The 15,623-nt window shown below is 45.2% G+C and overlaps 1 protein-coding gene across 1 annotated transcript in view; it reads right to left on the bottom strand.

Annotated features, from left to right (window-relative positions):
• Positions 1 to 10,408, bottom strand: part of Dap (death associated protein) — a 57,915-nt gene extending 47,507 nt beyond the window's left edge. Inside the window, exon 1 of the mRNA XM_055619023.1 lies at positions 10,217 to 10,408. Within this exon, the coding sequence (XP_055474998.1) occupies positions 10,217 to 10,271 (55 nt within the window). The 5' untranslated portion in view covers positions 10,272 to 10,408. The remainder of the gene's footprint in view (positions 1 to 10,216) is intronic.
• Between the last annotated feature and the right edge of the window lie 5,215 nt (positions 10,409 to 15,623).

Genomic DNA, 15,623 nt, shown 5'->3' with positions numbered 1-15,623 from the left:
CCGTGCTACATCAAGAAGCTTTTTGGTGGAATGGAGCATGGAGTCTCCCCAAATGTATCTGACAGCAGGTCCCCCAATAATCCTGGGTATCATTTTTTTTTTAGTAGCAGTGTGCCACAACATGGTTTGCAAGTGTTGCCTGCACTCATGCAGCCTTACACTGTGGTGTGGAGCTGAAGCTCCTTGAAAGAGCTGAAATGTCTCAAGACCCTTTAGAATGCCCAATGACGCCTGGGTTGAGTGAGCTCTGTGATGCTGCCCAGATGGAGTCTTGTAGGCTGAGAGTTAAAATTATCTTGGTTATGTTCAGTCACTAACAACCACTGACTTTCAGTCTCTGTATCTGATCTAATGTTCTCAAGACTTTGATAACTTTCAGAACGCTCTCCTAAGCTCAGCAGACTGGCAACTTCCTCCAGACCTAAAGCTAAGCATGAGGTAAGGTCTGAAACCTACAGGAAGGATTTCCCACGTGGACACCACCTACGTGACACTCCCAGCAATGCACCCATCTGCTGACTGTGGCTACAATGGCTTGTTACCTTTGTCAGGAGTTATGTCATCTAACTTTAGTCAGTCATCTAAATCTGTGTTCCCTAGACACAGTTATGCCAACTTGGCCCAGGCTAAACTGTTTTCTTGTTTCCTTTAGAATATAATTATTTCCCATCACCAGTATTTGCCAGCACATAGCTCTGAGATGGTGAACCTCCTGAAACAGAGACCTATCTAAATAAGGACAGAGGTGCCCCAGCATGTTATTTTCTGTTGCACCCACAGAGCCCCTCTCTTCCTCCTGAGGATAGCTGTCTACTCCTCTACCACGACACAGCCTGTATCTCATGAAGTGCAGTAGTCGGCTAGATGGATCTTCCTGGGTCACAAGGAACAGGCAAGTTTACAGTGATGATTGACAGAGAAGAACAGGTGAAGGTTTTCTCAGGTTTGTACTACTGATTTCCCTGGGAAACATGAGCAGCCTTAGGTTGGAAAAGACAAGGACTCTGGCTTTTCATGGCCAGCAGGCAAAAGAGCTGTCCAAAGAAGGCAGAAGAATGGACCAGTAGATTAGAGGCTGTGCTTACCTAGTGTGCCTGCCAGCCTGGGGTTGAAACTAAAACATCAACATCAGTATCTAACCCTTTAATGCGGTGATGCCATGTTACTTTGGAAAGAAAATTAGATTCTGTTTAGGAGTGCCCTCAGAAATCTACCTTTTATCTCAACAACTGATTTTTAGTAACTTTATTTCTCTTTAGAGAGCTTACTTAGCGTTGTCTCCATGTCACCAAATCTGTATTTGTCGGGGACTTACTCTCTCCTCATTGCTAATCATGTATTTGTTTCAGGTGCACCTGGCTTACAGTTGCCAGCCCAGCTCTTTTGCCATCTGAGGCCTTTGTATGTCTGTTCTTGCTGCCTGGCTGTCTTCTGATCTTGTTCCTGGGCTGGGAGGCTGTGGATACTGTGCTGTTTTCCCTGGGTTTATTAGGACCTTACAGGGTTCTGGTGCAGACGGTATCTCTGCAGAGAGGCCACAGCTGTTTCATTCAGGTTCTGTCATCCTTCAGATGGATTTCTTAGCATGGGAAGGACCACAGGTGTCATGGTTTGAATGTGGCATGTCCCACTGGGCTATGTTTGGACCCCTGGCCTCCAGTTGGTGGCTCTGCTTAGCAACAGTGGACCTTTGAGACACGAGGCTGATGGAGAAAAACAGCTCAAGGAGGTGGGGGTGACACTGAAGGTTATAACTCACTCTGATTCCAGTCCTGCACACCACTTCTTGATCTACCAAGAAATGAGAAGCCTTCACCACACCCTCCAGTCACCATGAACTGTGGCACAACTCCTTGGTTTCCAGAGACCGAGACTGTTAGCCGAAATTCATCTTTCCTCCTTCAAGTTGCTTCTGGAAGGTACTCTGTCATAGACTGGAAAGTATATGCATCTAAAGTATATTTCAACCTAACTCCCACTGAAAGCATCCCCATGCTTACAAAGTCTCACACTTGTATTCCCATTTGGAGCCTGGGCTGACAAACTCAGCTTCTTGCCATCTTACTGCAGCGCTGCTGGACAAGCCCCTCCCCACAGGATCTGACTTCTAAGCCTCCAGCTTCATGAGGTGGCCTGGGGTCCCACACCCACACTAAGGTCTTCATTGTTATTGTTATTGCTACTTAGGGATTTCCCTCACCTTGAGTTCAGACTGAGTAAACTAATGAGCACAAAAGAGCCACCATTTGTAGGCAAAATTTAATCTAAGCCTTCCAGCCCCACTTGAAATATTTTCTGTGGTATGTTAAGATAGTTTTCTATTGGAGAATAATGGATGTTTTTGACAAAATGATGAGTCTAAAACTGGCTCATGAATGGTTTTCAAAATCTACTTCCTTCCTCCTGCCCATGCCCACCAGAAACTGATGAAAGGTGCTGTTACATCACCAAATACATATGGTGAAGTGTTAATAGCCTGAAGTACGTGACTGTATTTGGCATCAGATACATATGGTCACCAAATAATACAGTGAAGTGTTAATAGCCACAGCTTGAAGATTGTGAAGGTATTTGACATCAAATTATTAAAGAGATAAGTTAAAACTGAAGGTGATTCTAATACAACTGAACTTGTGCATTGGGGTGCACATGCATAGAGAAAAAGTCATATGAGGGAATGTGTCAGATTTAGGGGGTGGACAGGAAGGGAAGGAAAGGGAGGGAGAGAGAAAGCAGGCCTGTCAACACCTTGATCATGAACCTCCAGCCTCCAGAACCACAAGAAAAAAATGCCTCTTGCAGGAATTGCCCAACTGTGGCATTCTGATACAGTAGCAGTGGCAAAGAAATGATCATTGATTAAGTGATGTCTTTGGAACATTTCAAATGTGACAGTTCACAGATGTGATGTGTTCCACAAACTGACTACAGGTGAAACAGGCTATACCACGAGGACAAAGAGAACTGTTAATGAATGTCAAGGTGACATCTGAAATGACCACATCTCTGGAGGCTCTCCTGGAACAGCCTGTCCACTCCCCTGCAGAAGCACAAGGTGCCGGAGCTCAGTTACCTAGCATTAGCACTTGCATTTAATTCAGTTTCTAAAAACAATTAACTTCATTAATCCATCTCAGTATGTTTGTGATTAATGCAGCAATGCAAAGTGGCAATGTTAATAATAACTCAAAGCTGAGGCAGATTCATTTTAGTTTGCAATAATGTCAGAAGTTATGACAGCATGTTGCAATGATTCTATCAGCTTATCTAGAATTCTGTTTGAAAACTAGAAATCTGTAGAATCATTTGCAAATCTAGGTTGTTGGTTTTTTTTTTTTTTTTTTTTTTTTTTAGACACTCGAAAAGGAAGATTCAAGATTTCCTTGTGTGTGTGTGTGTGTGTGTATTACTGAAATGAAAGATTCACATTTAAATAGTGACAGATTCCTTTTAGCCTAAGTAGCTGCTGAGGTTAAGGCATGGATCCTGGGCCTTCAGGTTCAAACCCCAGCTCTCCCCACACTTATGCGTATGAATGCACATGCGTGTCCTCAGGGCCCTCTATCTGTGAAGAAAGAGTGACAATGTTCTTCCCTTCCAGGGACATCGGAGGATAATTGAATTAGCTCCTGAAGCATCTCTGGAGAGTCTGGCATACAAGATATGCTCCACTCTACCAAGCAGGGGATGAAAATGAGAAGTCAGACCTCAGAAAGGTCTCACATACTCAAATCCTTTGTGTGCTGAACATCTCCTCACTGTGGAGGTAACAGAACCCACAGGAAAGGAGACCACTGTGGTACTGACCTGTGATTGTTGACAATCATCGGATCTTCATCATGATACCACCACTAGGTAAGGAAGCTTCCGGAGACTCCCAGGTCCTGGGTAATTCTGCCACTTCTGCTTTTTTTTTTTTTTTAATTTTTAACATTTTTATTTATTTTTTATTGTCATGATGTTCTAGGCACTGCCCTCACTGAGCCATTATCATTCTTTAGTCACCCTGTGATAGGGCCTGAGCAAGAAGGGTCAGGCTAGTTTCCCCCCAGGGGCACAGCCTGCAAGAAGCACAGCTGGGCCAGACAGATCTAGATACCTACATCCTTAATTGCTGGGAACCCTTCCAAGCAGGCATGGAGACACACTATGAACAGGTCCTGATCATTAGATCACCTATACAAAGGAAGAGAGTTAGAGGTAAAGGCAATCAGTGGAATAACTTCCTTTCCAAATAGAAAGTGGGTAGAGGAAGCCCTCCTTTGTGAGACTGGCTCTGGAAGCAAATGGAGGGGGCCAGTGATTACCTGCCATCCCTGGTCCAAGCTCCCCTCAGCTGTTTCAAGTATGGAGCGCTAAGAGGGACTCACTGGCAGCTACTGGCAGCTACTGCTAAGGCTCAGCAGGAGGCTGGAGAAACCTGTAGCAGGGTGGTGGAGCGGGGAAAGAAAGGTGTTCCTGCAGGTGCTGGTACAGCTGTGTGGAGACAGCTGTTAATAACGCACACCGGCATCTCCAAAACCTGGATGTGTGCTATGCAAGGGCTGCTGCCTCTGTTTTCTTGAGAAGAGCTGTTGAAATTTTATCTAAAAGGAAGATTTTGTTTAAAAAAAAAAAAACCTCATAAATTAAAAGGTTGATGAAAATTATTTTGAAAAAAATTAGATTTTTGAGAAAAATAGTGTCAGTGCATTTGTTTTAAGTGTATTAGAACATCAACAAATCTATGAGAAATTCATGTTCTTGCTAGCAAGTAAATATACTTAGAAAAAAAATTGAAATCCCCTTTTTTGTTCTATGTATTATTATTACATTATAGAAGATTGTGTGTAATTTATCACATTTATTTAAATGAATATAATTGTATATCAAAATCCTACAGTTCAAGCAACTACTTCTAATACATATAGAATATGTATTATGTATATGTATCTAATACATATAGATATAGAGCTCTTATAATAACTCTCAATAAATGATCACTCATCAAAAAAAAAAAAAAGGAGGCTTAATCTACTTTTAAGGGATGAAGTTTTGCTGGAGAGAACACAAGAAAACAACCTGTGTGGTATCGGCTAACATTGTGAGCCCTCCCTGATGTTCTGACCCTGCACCTCGGGCTGCTGAGGTGCGGACACGAGGTTAAGAGACGGTGTGATCTAGGAAGGCTGTATCTGTCTTCCACACCACCATGTCTGACTGCAGCCTCACAGCAGCCCTGTGAGTCCGAAAAAAAGCCTGGAACGAGGAGGCAGGAAACGCTGCCAGGAGGTACTGGGGAGAAAGCTGTTATTGGAAATCCCAGAGGCGGGGGCTGGTGTTGGCTGATGCTGGACTCTGGACTCTGCTGCAACTGGGTCAAGGCAATTTATCTGGGTCACAGCCAAGAGAACAGAGAAAAGTAACTGGGGTCAGGATAATATCCCCACCCCCCAGAGCTTACAACTGTGTTCTATGGTAAGGAGAATTAAGGTTGCAGATGGAATCAGAATGGTAATCATCTGAATTTAAGATTACTCTTGATTACCCTAGTGGACCATGTAATCAGAAAGGTCTTCAAATGTGAAAAAAGAAGAAAACATTGAAGAGTCAGGTAACAGTGAGTATGGGGGCAGACATAGGTAGTCATTGCTGGCACTGAAAATGGAGGAAGAGGCATGTGGGCAAACTTAACATGAGAAGGTCCAGAAAGAAGGCTCTCCCCAGAGCCCCCAGAGCCTCCCTGCTCTCACTGTGACTTTAGCATTGCGATACCTATTTTGGACTTTTCCAGATTGTGCCAGAAGAAAGAACTGAATTATTTTGCATCGACTGAAACAAATAAAAAAGCAAAGTGGCATAACTAAAAAGAGCAAAGAGCACTACCTCCCACTTGACTTTAAATAAATGTGATCATTTGTCTAGTGACTTTCAGGTCATAATGGCTTTGGAACCACTAAGTTTACTGCAATTACCTGTAGTAGCCAGTGACACTAACACAGCGACACTAACACAGTCTCTCATGGGCTGCGCCAGAGACCTGATATGTCTACTCACACTCATCCTCTCAGGCAGCATCCTGGGTTAGGGAGTGTCTGAGACTACGCTGCTCACTGCCGGTTCAACAGGAGAAAAGGAAAGTTCAATTTCTCCAGCTCATTTGTTATACCTAACAAGACTGTTTTACAAAAGTGACTATTCCCTATGTAAATGAAAGATGTCTGATGTAGGTAGGAATGGCAGACAGCCACCAACCCATCTCAGGACATAGGACATTGGCTGAAAAAAAGAGGACAAACTCAGAAGGTTTCCCGAAGAGGAAGATAGACAGTGATGTCAAAGAGCAGAGGTAGCATCTATAACTATATTAGAAATACTAGGTCAAGCCTGATGGAAGCTAAGAGAAACCAGCCACTAAAGGGTCTTCTGCCCCTTGGCATGCTGGGTGTGAAAGCAGAGGGCTCTTGCTCCCTTCAAGCTGTGGTCAATGGCTGGGTTCACTAGCTAAACATGGGAAGCAGCTTACATATATGCAGGATGCTCAACACAATGAAAGGGAGATTCACTTTCCATTTCTAGCAACAGAACACCATTGGATAATCCAAAAAGAAAGATTATCAGGGTCAATTATCATTCCCAGGCTTTAACGTATTCCAAAGCCATATCTGAATGATTAATGTAATAGAGGTGAATTATCTGTGTTGCTGAAAATAGCAACTGGTCTATTTCCCGCTGTGCTTGACATGAACAGTCACGTTTATCTTTTCATTTGCCTTGGCTCTGCAGCGGGGATGAAAGAACAACTTTTGGGGGAACCCTAACTAAAATCGGCAACACTCAATGGGATCACATTATGAGCCTTAACTTACAGTTTTGGCTCCCCTGGGAAATGGGTGCTTGTGGTGGGGCTATCAGTCTGAAACATGTATTTGCCAAGCAAATCTTCATCCAGTTCACGTGAGGACTGGGCTGCTGGGAAGGCCATGGCTGCTCATAGAACTGAAAGCAGCTTCTTAATATTCTGCTCCCTCAGTAAGAGCAGCGAAATGAATATCAGGGTGGGCTACCGTCAGGACGAACTGGCTGGCTTCTAGGGAGATGTGTGCACCGTACAGTGAAGTGCCGTCTATCGCAGGAAGGTCTCTGGGCAGCACAGTCCATCCAGTCTCCTTTTGAGGACCACCCCAATAAATCTTGCAGCTTGGGTGTGGCATCGGTGAATACTGTAGGGCTGCTGAGGTTCAGGGCAGGCCAGTCCCCAATAGTTAGCTCTTGGAGGTTAACACGTCACCCCAAGTAGCCCTGCCAATGATTTAAGTGGCACTGCCCACAGTATCTTGACCATGGGCCATGGTAATGAACAGTGCACTTATGTAATGCTGGTATGTGGTAGCACTATCCAGACTTTAGTTACTGTTTCCTCCATGCTGAATCTCCACCTTTCAGCTGCCTGTGCGAATGAGAGAGACAGGAAGGCCGCAGGCATGCTCTTAGGGAGTGAGGTGGGGGCATGTCCTGAAGAAATTTTCCTGAAGTTATTTACTGAGTGTCCACTGTGTTACAGGCGCTATGCCAGTCACCACCTCTTCCTCCTCCCCACCCCAAAATGATGTTAGTAAACCTGGAAGCCAGGAGCAGAGTAGGAGACAGTAGGAGGTAGATGCAATGAGGAAGATGGGGGCACTGTAGGGATTAGGGGGTCATTAAAGAGAAAAGACAAGAGAGGACAGCAAAAGAGTCATGGTAAGAGAATTTTATTATTTCCAATGAAAGATTTAAGCACAAGTGTGTTACACAATTTAAGCAGTTAACGAAAGCATTCCCAAAGTGTTTAAGGCAGTCATTTTTGACTTATAAACTGTGTTCTTCGCAGTCCTTTACCATTCTTTACTAGTGGGTGGCCCTTTCTTCTTTCTAAAAATAGTTATTCTGTAGCAACCACTGCTCCCTGGTCATGCCAGACAAAAACAGCACATGGTGGCCTTCCTGCCACAAAGGCTGTGCCCAGGATCTTCTGTGGATAGGAAGAAACACGCTCACTTGGGACCCTGCTGAGAACCACAGCCTTCTGGTTGTGGCACCTTCCCACCTTCCCTCTGGGCTCACAAGTCTTCAGCTGGCCTTGGGACATGTGGCATGTGACACTGACAGCTACACACCTGCTGGACTTTTGGGTTAGATAAGCTAAAGGGCTTGCCTTAAGATCACCTGACTTTAATCTGTTTAATTAACTAGAGGAAAAACACAGGCAATGGAGCAAGAGCCCCAAAGCCTCACTAGTAGCTAGCCCAGAGAAAGACCATCTGGTCCAGCCTCTAATTTCAGGTGAGGAGACCCAGAGTCTCAGAGAAGTGCAATGGTGTGCCTCAAAACTCTAAACCTGGAGCCCAGGTTCACTGCTACACAGACTCAGACAAGGTGGTTCTCGCTATAGGCACAAACATGGCATTTCACTTCTAATTCAAAAGCCTCTTTTTAAACCAAAGAAAATCTGACCTCTCAAGTGAAATTTCTCCCATGTGTGCTTTTCTTCCTCTGATCCTCAGATGTCCATATGGATAGTATCTACATGGAATTGAATTACTGCTATATTGAGACAATGTCTCAAACAGCACACACTAAGGAACTCACCTTGGGACAACCAATAGCATCAGACCATGGTCTCTGCGGGTGCCCTGACTGTGGGCCACACCAAGCAGTGCAGGGCTACAGGCAGGCACACTCAACACCAGTCCTTTAATGCCAAGGTTTTCCTTAAAGGAAATGTTTTTGTTTTTGGCTTTGTTTTGTTTGCCCTTTTTTAAAGGAATTTTTTTTCACATAGCATAGTCTGACTATACTTTTCCTTTCCCCCAAGTCCTCCCACTTCCCTACTCACTGTACTTCATGTTTTTTCTCTTTTTAAACAACAAAGAAACACACACACACACACACACACACACTCCACAAACCCACAAAATCAGAAACCAAAATATACAAACAATAGACTAATAAAACAAAAAAATACCCAAAGCAACACGAGACAGGAAGTCTAGAAAAATACCAGAGTTCTTTTTGCATTGGCCATCTACCTAGAAGGCACAGGGCCTACCTACCCTGATGTGTGGTTTAACATACTCAAGGAGACTCCACTGGAGAATGAAAGATTTTTTTCCTTTGCAAGCCGCTACCAATTGCAGATAGATTTGGTTAGGGGCAGGAACCAGGATCTTAAAGGAAATCTTTCCAAGGGTTGCTTTGCTTTGTTACAAGTGAGGACCCAGTGCCTTACATACGCTATCATGGTATCCCACACCAAACACCAAAGGCTGCCATAGCTGTTTCCACCATAGTGGGACTCTTTTCTAACTCCTACCCTAGTGAGGTTAGTTGAGAAGTGCTGTCATGGTGAACAGGTTTTGGAATGCAGCCTATTTGAAGGACCTTTCCTCTCCTTCCCCTGTAACGTAACTCCTGTCCTCCAGTGGGGCCAGCAGCTAAAGAACGTCAGTTTTTACTACAGAAAGATGACACAGATGTGTTCCCACCATACACAGTCCTCTAAGGTTTGCTGCAAGAAGCCCTGGTTTTATTCCACCAGCATGTGCAGTCAAGCAAGACCTGGAGGAGCTTTACGGAGACTTGGCTGCTGGGACCCGCGGCCTTCCACGGGCATCGCTGCCACCTGAAAGGGCAGTAGAAATGCCAACTCTTTCAGCGTGGCCGCCAGGGAGGAACAAACAGGAACTGAGTGGAGGCGGCTGCTCAAGGCACACAAAGGTTCCTTGCCATTTCCCAAGAAAGGTGGCTCTTCACTGGACTTAACGGCCGTAGCTTAGAAGTTGAGCGTTTGCTTTAAAAACACTGTTTTAGCCACTTTCCAGAGAGGGCAGGATGCGAAAAGAAAATGAGTAAAGGAAGTCATGCCGGGTGATTAATGATCAGCATTATTTCCGCTCCTTTTGTCTGTCAGTGTGAAATGCTGTCAGCCCGCTATTAATCATGGTACAACACTGCCTTTTAATTGTTGGGGGCTCCCCCAAACATCTGTGCAACCTTACAGAAACTGCCTACGTTCGAGTTTTGAGTTGTACATCAGGGCTTAGTGCGGGCACTCGCGGCGACTCCCGAGGTGGCTACGTGTCCCGCGCCCCGCTCACCTGCGCGCCTGCGCGTCGCACAGGTACAGGGCCAGGGGACCCCGATGCTGCCCCGCCCCCAACCGGCGCCCCGAGACAAAGTGCAAAGCAGTCAGTACCGGCGGGCGGGTGTCCGGCTTTGGTCTCCAGCTTTCCTTCTGGAGGCGAAGACATGGCGCCGCTGGCCTTCGGAGGGGCGACGGCAGCGGCGGGGTGGGCGGCTGCGCGCGTTCGAGGTCTCGGGAGGGAAGACGCGAGGAGCGCGCCGCTCGCTCGGGAACGCGCACTACCGCCCAGGGCCGGGGGGCGTGGCTCCGGGCGGCTGCGTGGCAGGCCACGCCCCCTGCGGGCCGCCCCGCCTTGCCCCGCCCGTCCGTGTGGAGCCTGCGCAGAGGCCAGAGCCACGTACACCTAGGCCGCTCTTGGGTGGGGAAGGGTGACTAGGCTAGTGAGGGCGCGGTCTGCCAGGAGCTGGAGTGGCGGTGCGGGTGCCCGGCTGAGCTGTAACTGAGGGAAAGCGTCGCCTGCTGGTAGTGCGAGACCCCAGCGCGGGGATTCGTTAAGAGATGGCAGCTCATTGCTTGTGGCTCCTTGGCCCACTTTGCCACGCGACTCATCCGGCACCTCTCCAGAATTTGCAGCTCTGCAAGATGAACAGTGGCACGCCCTTCTATCTTTAGAAAAGGGCCCGCCACCATCCCTTCTGGGCTGCGCTTGTGGCTAGGTGCCACACCCCTCTATTTCCTTATCCCTAGAACCTCTTGACTAGTCCCCTCCCTGACCCCATGCTGGCAAATCCGAAGGTCATTGGTCCAGTGCCCTTGATCTCTTAGCAACACCGGAGATGGCTGTGGATTCCCTTTATCTATAGGGATGCCATGTCTCTGCCTTGTCCAGCCTTTGAGCCACTCTGGCTGCCATTCAGCTTGGCCAGCTTCCCTGCAGACTTACAAATATTTGCATCTCCCAAGCATCATCCTTGGCCCTCTTCTCTCCACTTTCCCGGGGTGCTGTCTACAGTAACCGTGTTTGAGTATGGGTAATTCATAAAAGATATTTAGCTAGCAGTCCCAAGAGGCAGGTGGATTACAGACTTATGTCAAAAACAAGTTCCTGGTAGAGGAGGTTCCCATGGTTGGAACCCTTTTGGACATCAAATGCAACTTGTAGCACATTCAACCCACCAGGCTCTTTGTGACAGGGCCTGGCAAACTATCAGCTCAGGGCTCCTTGGCGCCTTGGCCCATACCTGCGGCTCTGATGCCTCTTTTGTGAGGTAGACCATTTCTTCTGGTCTTGGCATCCACCATTTCCATCACTGAGCACTGTCTCCTCCAGATGCTTGCATGATTGGTTCCTTTCTGCAATACAGCCAGCTTGTAAAGTCAACCCACCATGGAATCTGACAATGCAGCCGGGGCGCTCTGCCCATGTTCGTGCTACATTTACTCTCTCCTACGTTCCAGGCGTGGGACACGTAGCCACCTCGGGAGTCGCCGCGAGTGCCTGCACTAAGCCCTGTTGTACAACTCAAAACTCGAATGTAGGCAGAGGACTTTAACCTCATCTGATAGTCCTTAACTCTCTGCTCACCTACTGTCCATCTTCATGGACTAGAAAATCAGCTTCATGAAAAGAGAAGCCTGGTCTATATTTTTCACTTGTATTCCAGCCCTAAAGCTATGGCAAGTACAGAAGATCCTTACAGTCCCGGGACACAGAAGCTATTGATCTCCTACAATGTTGCTTTAAGGCTGAGCAACAAATGAGGACTCCACAGAAAATAGGGAAGAGTTTTTTAGTATGCACATAGCATATCTGTTTGCTTTCACTTGTGTACAAGATTATGTGCATGAGTGGTGATGTGTCCAGGCCAGTCAGACAGATACAGGCTAAGTGTTGAGCACCACTCTGGAAACTTTCTATGCTTCTATATACTGACTAGCTACTAGAATTGTTGGCTGAGTGATGTTATCTAACTCGCATAATGGCTTTTGGAATGAGGCAGGATAATTCATTTTACTAAGGAAACACACATACACACACACACACACACACACACACAGAAACATGGAGGGAAAAAGAAAGAAAAGCATTTTTAGTCTGGTGACTGAGAGCTCAGCTTAGACTCCAGGTTTCTCAGCCCAGCAGCATTTCCTCCTAATGCTGGCTGGCTCCCGAGTAACGTTTTGAGGCATCATTCCCCCTCCTCTTGAAGAAGTACCAGAAGGGGCGCATTCTTTTTGCCATTGTCTATTTTGCAACCGTGGCAACATCACTGAGTCTTTTGGAGCTCTGGTTTTCATATCTGCAAGAAAGACATTGGTGGGCTGTGCCTCTTGTGTATGCTAGCTTCCCCGCACTACGGCAAACACCGGCAATAACCCAACTGAGAAGAGAAGGTCCAGCTGAAGTGTACTTCAGTTTTATACTGCTTGCCTTGCATAAGTCACATCCTAGTTCTACCACCACCACAGAATTAGTTAAATAAATGATAATGATAAAGTGTTGGGGTCATAGAATTGGAGGTTCTAGTCCCTTCCTTGTTGGCCCCATTGCTTTTGAGTTTGAGGCACAGAGGATTGAATCTGCTCACCTGGTGGCTGGGAAACAAATGAAAGAGGGAAAACCCCAGATTTCTGCACACCCTTCAAATGAATTCCTTCAGTGACCCAAAAGTCTCCTTCTAGGACACCACCTATATTTTTTTTGCTTTTTTAAAATTTTTATTAATTACACTTTATTTACTTTGTATCCCCCCATAAGCCCCTCCCTCCTCCCCTCCCCACCCAACCCTCCCACCCCTTCTTTCACACATGCCCCTCCCCAAGTCCACTGATAGGGGAGGTCCTCCTCTCCTTCCTTCTGATCTTAGTCTATCAGATCTCATCAGGAGTGGCTGCATTGTCATCTTCTGTGGCCTGGTAAGGCGGCTCCCCCCTCAGGGGGAGGTGATCAAAGAGCAGGCCAATCAGATTATGTCAGAGGCAGTCCCTCTTCCCATTACTATGGAACCCACTTGGACACTAAACTGCCATGGGCTACATCTGTGCAGGGGTTCTAGGTTATCTCCATGCCTGGTACTTGGTTGGAGTATGAGTCTCTGAAAAGACCTCTGTGTTCAAGTTTCTGGATCTGTTGTTCTCCTTGTGGAGTTCCTGTCCTCTCCAGATCTTACTGTTTCCCACTTCTTACATAAGATTCCATGCACATTGCCCAACAGTTGGCCATGAGTCTCAGCATCTGCTTTGATAATCTGCAGGGCAGAACCTTTCAGAGGCCCTCCATAGTGGTTTTCTAGCTTGTTTCCTGTTTTCTTCTTCTTCTGAAGTCCTTTCTCTTTGCCTTTCGGGATGATGATTGAGCATTTTAGTCAGAGTCCTCTCTCTTGATTAGTTTCTTTAGATGTACAGATTTTAGTAGGTTTATCCTATATTACATGTCTATATGAGTGAGTATATACCGTATGTGTCTTTCGCAGGATGATCCTTTCCAGGTCCCACCATTTACCTGCAAATTTCATGATTTCCTTATTTTTCATTGCTGAGTAATACTCCATTGTGTAGATGTACCACAATTTCTGCATCCATTCTTCAGTTGAGGAGCATCTGGACTGTGTCCAGCTTCTGGCTATTACAAATAAAGCTGCTATAAACATGGTTGAGCAAATGTCCTTATTGTGTACTTGAGCTTCTTTTGGATATATGCCTAGGAGTGGTATGGCTGGATCTTGAGGAAGCACTATTCCTAGTTGTCTGAGAAAGCACCAGATTGATTTCCAGAGTGGTTGTACCAGTTTACATTCTCACCAGCAGTGGAGGAGGGTTCCCCTTTCTCCATAGCCTCTCCAGCATGCGTTGTCACTCGAGTTTTTATCTTGGCAATTCTGATGGGTGTAAGGTGAAATCTCAGGGTTGTTTTGATTTGCATTTCCCTGATGGCTAATGAGGTTGAGCATTTCTTTAAGTGTTTCTCTGCCATTCAATATTCCTCTACAGAGAGTTCTCTGTTTAGCTCTGTTCCCCATTTTTTAATTGGATTACTTGGTTTGCTGCTTTTCAGCTTCTTTAGTTCTTTATATATAATGGATATGAGTCCTCTGTCAGATAAAGAGTTGGTGAAGATTCTTTCCTAATATGTAAAGGCAGTCGTTTTGTTTTGATGACAGTGTCCTTTGCTTTACAGAAGCGTTTCAGTTTCATGAGGTTCCATTTATTGATTGTTGCTCTTAGAGCCTGTGCTGTTGGTGTTCTGTTCAGGAAGTTTTCTCCTGTACCAATGAGTTCTAGGGTATTCCCCACTTTTTTTTTTCTAGCTGATTTAATGTGTCTGGTTTTATGTTGAGGTCTTTGATCCACTTGGACTTCAGTTTTGTGCAGGGTGATAAGTATGGATCTATTTGCATTTTTCTACATGTAGACGTCCAGTTAGACCAGTACCATTTGTTGAAGATGCTATCTTTTTTCCATTGTATGGTTTGGCATCTTTGTCAAAGATCAGGTGTCCATAAGTGTGTAGGTTTATTTCTGAGTCTTCTCTTCGGTTCCATTGATCCACCATTCTGTTTCTATGCCAGTACCATGCAGTTTTTATAACTGTTGCTCTATAGTACAGCTTGAGATCAGGGATGGAGATACCTCCAGAAGATCTTTTATTGTAGAGGATTGTTTTAGCAATTCTAGGTTTCTTATTAATCCATATGAAGTTGAGAATTTTTCTTTCCAGGTCTGTAAAGAATTGTGTTGGTAATTTGATGGGAATTGCATTAGATCTGTAGATTGCTTTTGGTAAGATGGCCATTTTTACTATGTTAATCCTGCCAAGCCATGAGCATGGGAGATCTTTCCATCTTCTCATATCTTCTTCTAATTCTTTCTTCAGAGACTTGAAATTTTTTTCATACAAGTCTTTGACTTGCTTGGTTAGGGTTACACCAAGGTACTTTATGTCATTTGTGGATATAGTGAAGGGTGTTGTTTCCCTAATTTCTTTCTCAGCCCTTTTGTCTTTTGTATACAGGAGGGCTACTGATTTTTTTTTAGTTAAGTTTGTACCCGGCCACTTTGCTGAAGATGTTTATCAGCTGTAGGAGTTCTGTGGTAGAGTTTTTGGAGTCACTCATGTATACTATCATATCATCTGCAAATAGTGATAATTTGACTTCTTCCTTTCCAATTTGTATCCCCTTGATCTCCTTCAACTGTCTTATTGCTCTGGCAAGGACTTCCAGAACTATGTTGAAGAGATATGAAGAGAGTGGGCAGCCTTGTCTTGTCCCTGATTTCAGTGGGATTGCTTTAAGTTTCTCTCTGTTCAGTTTGGTGTTGGCTATAGGCTTGCTGTATATTGCCTTTACTCTGTTTAGATATGTGCATTGTATCCCTGATCTCTCCAAGACTTTAAACATGAATGGATGTTGGATTTTGTCAAATGCTTTCTCAGCATCTAAGGAGATTATCATGTGTTTTTTTTCTTTCAGTTTGTTAATATGGTGGATCACATTGATATATTTCCGTATATTGAACG

Source organism: Psammomys obesus, unplaced genomic scaffold (assembly GCF_907164565.1).
Source record: "Psammomys obesus unplaced genomic scaffold, mPsaObe1.curated_primary_1811, whole genome shotgun sequence".
Lineage (NCBI taxonomy): Eukaryota > Metazoa > Chordata > Mammalia > Rodentia > Muridae > Psammomys > Psammomys obesus.
The sequence above is the reverse complement of the archived record's forward strand: the minus strand, read 5'-3'. Positions and strand labels throughout refer to the sequence as shown.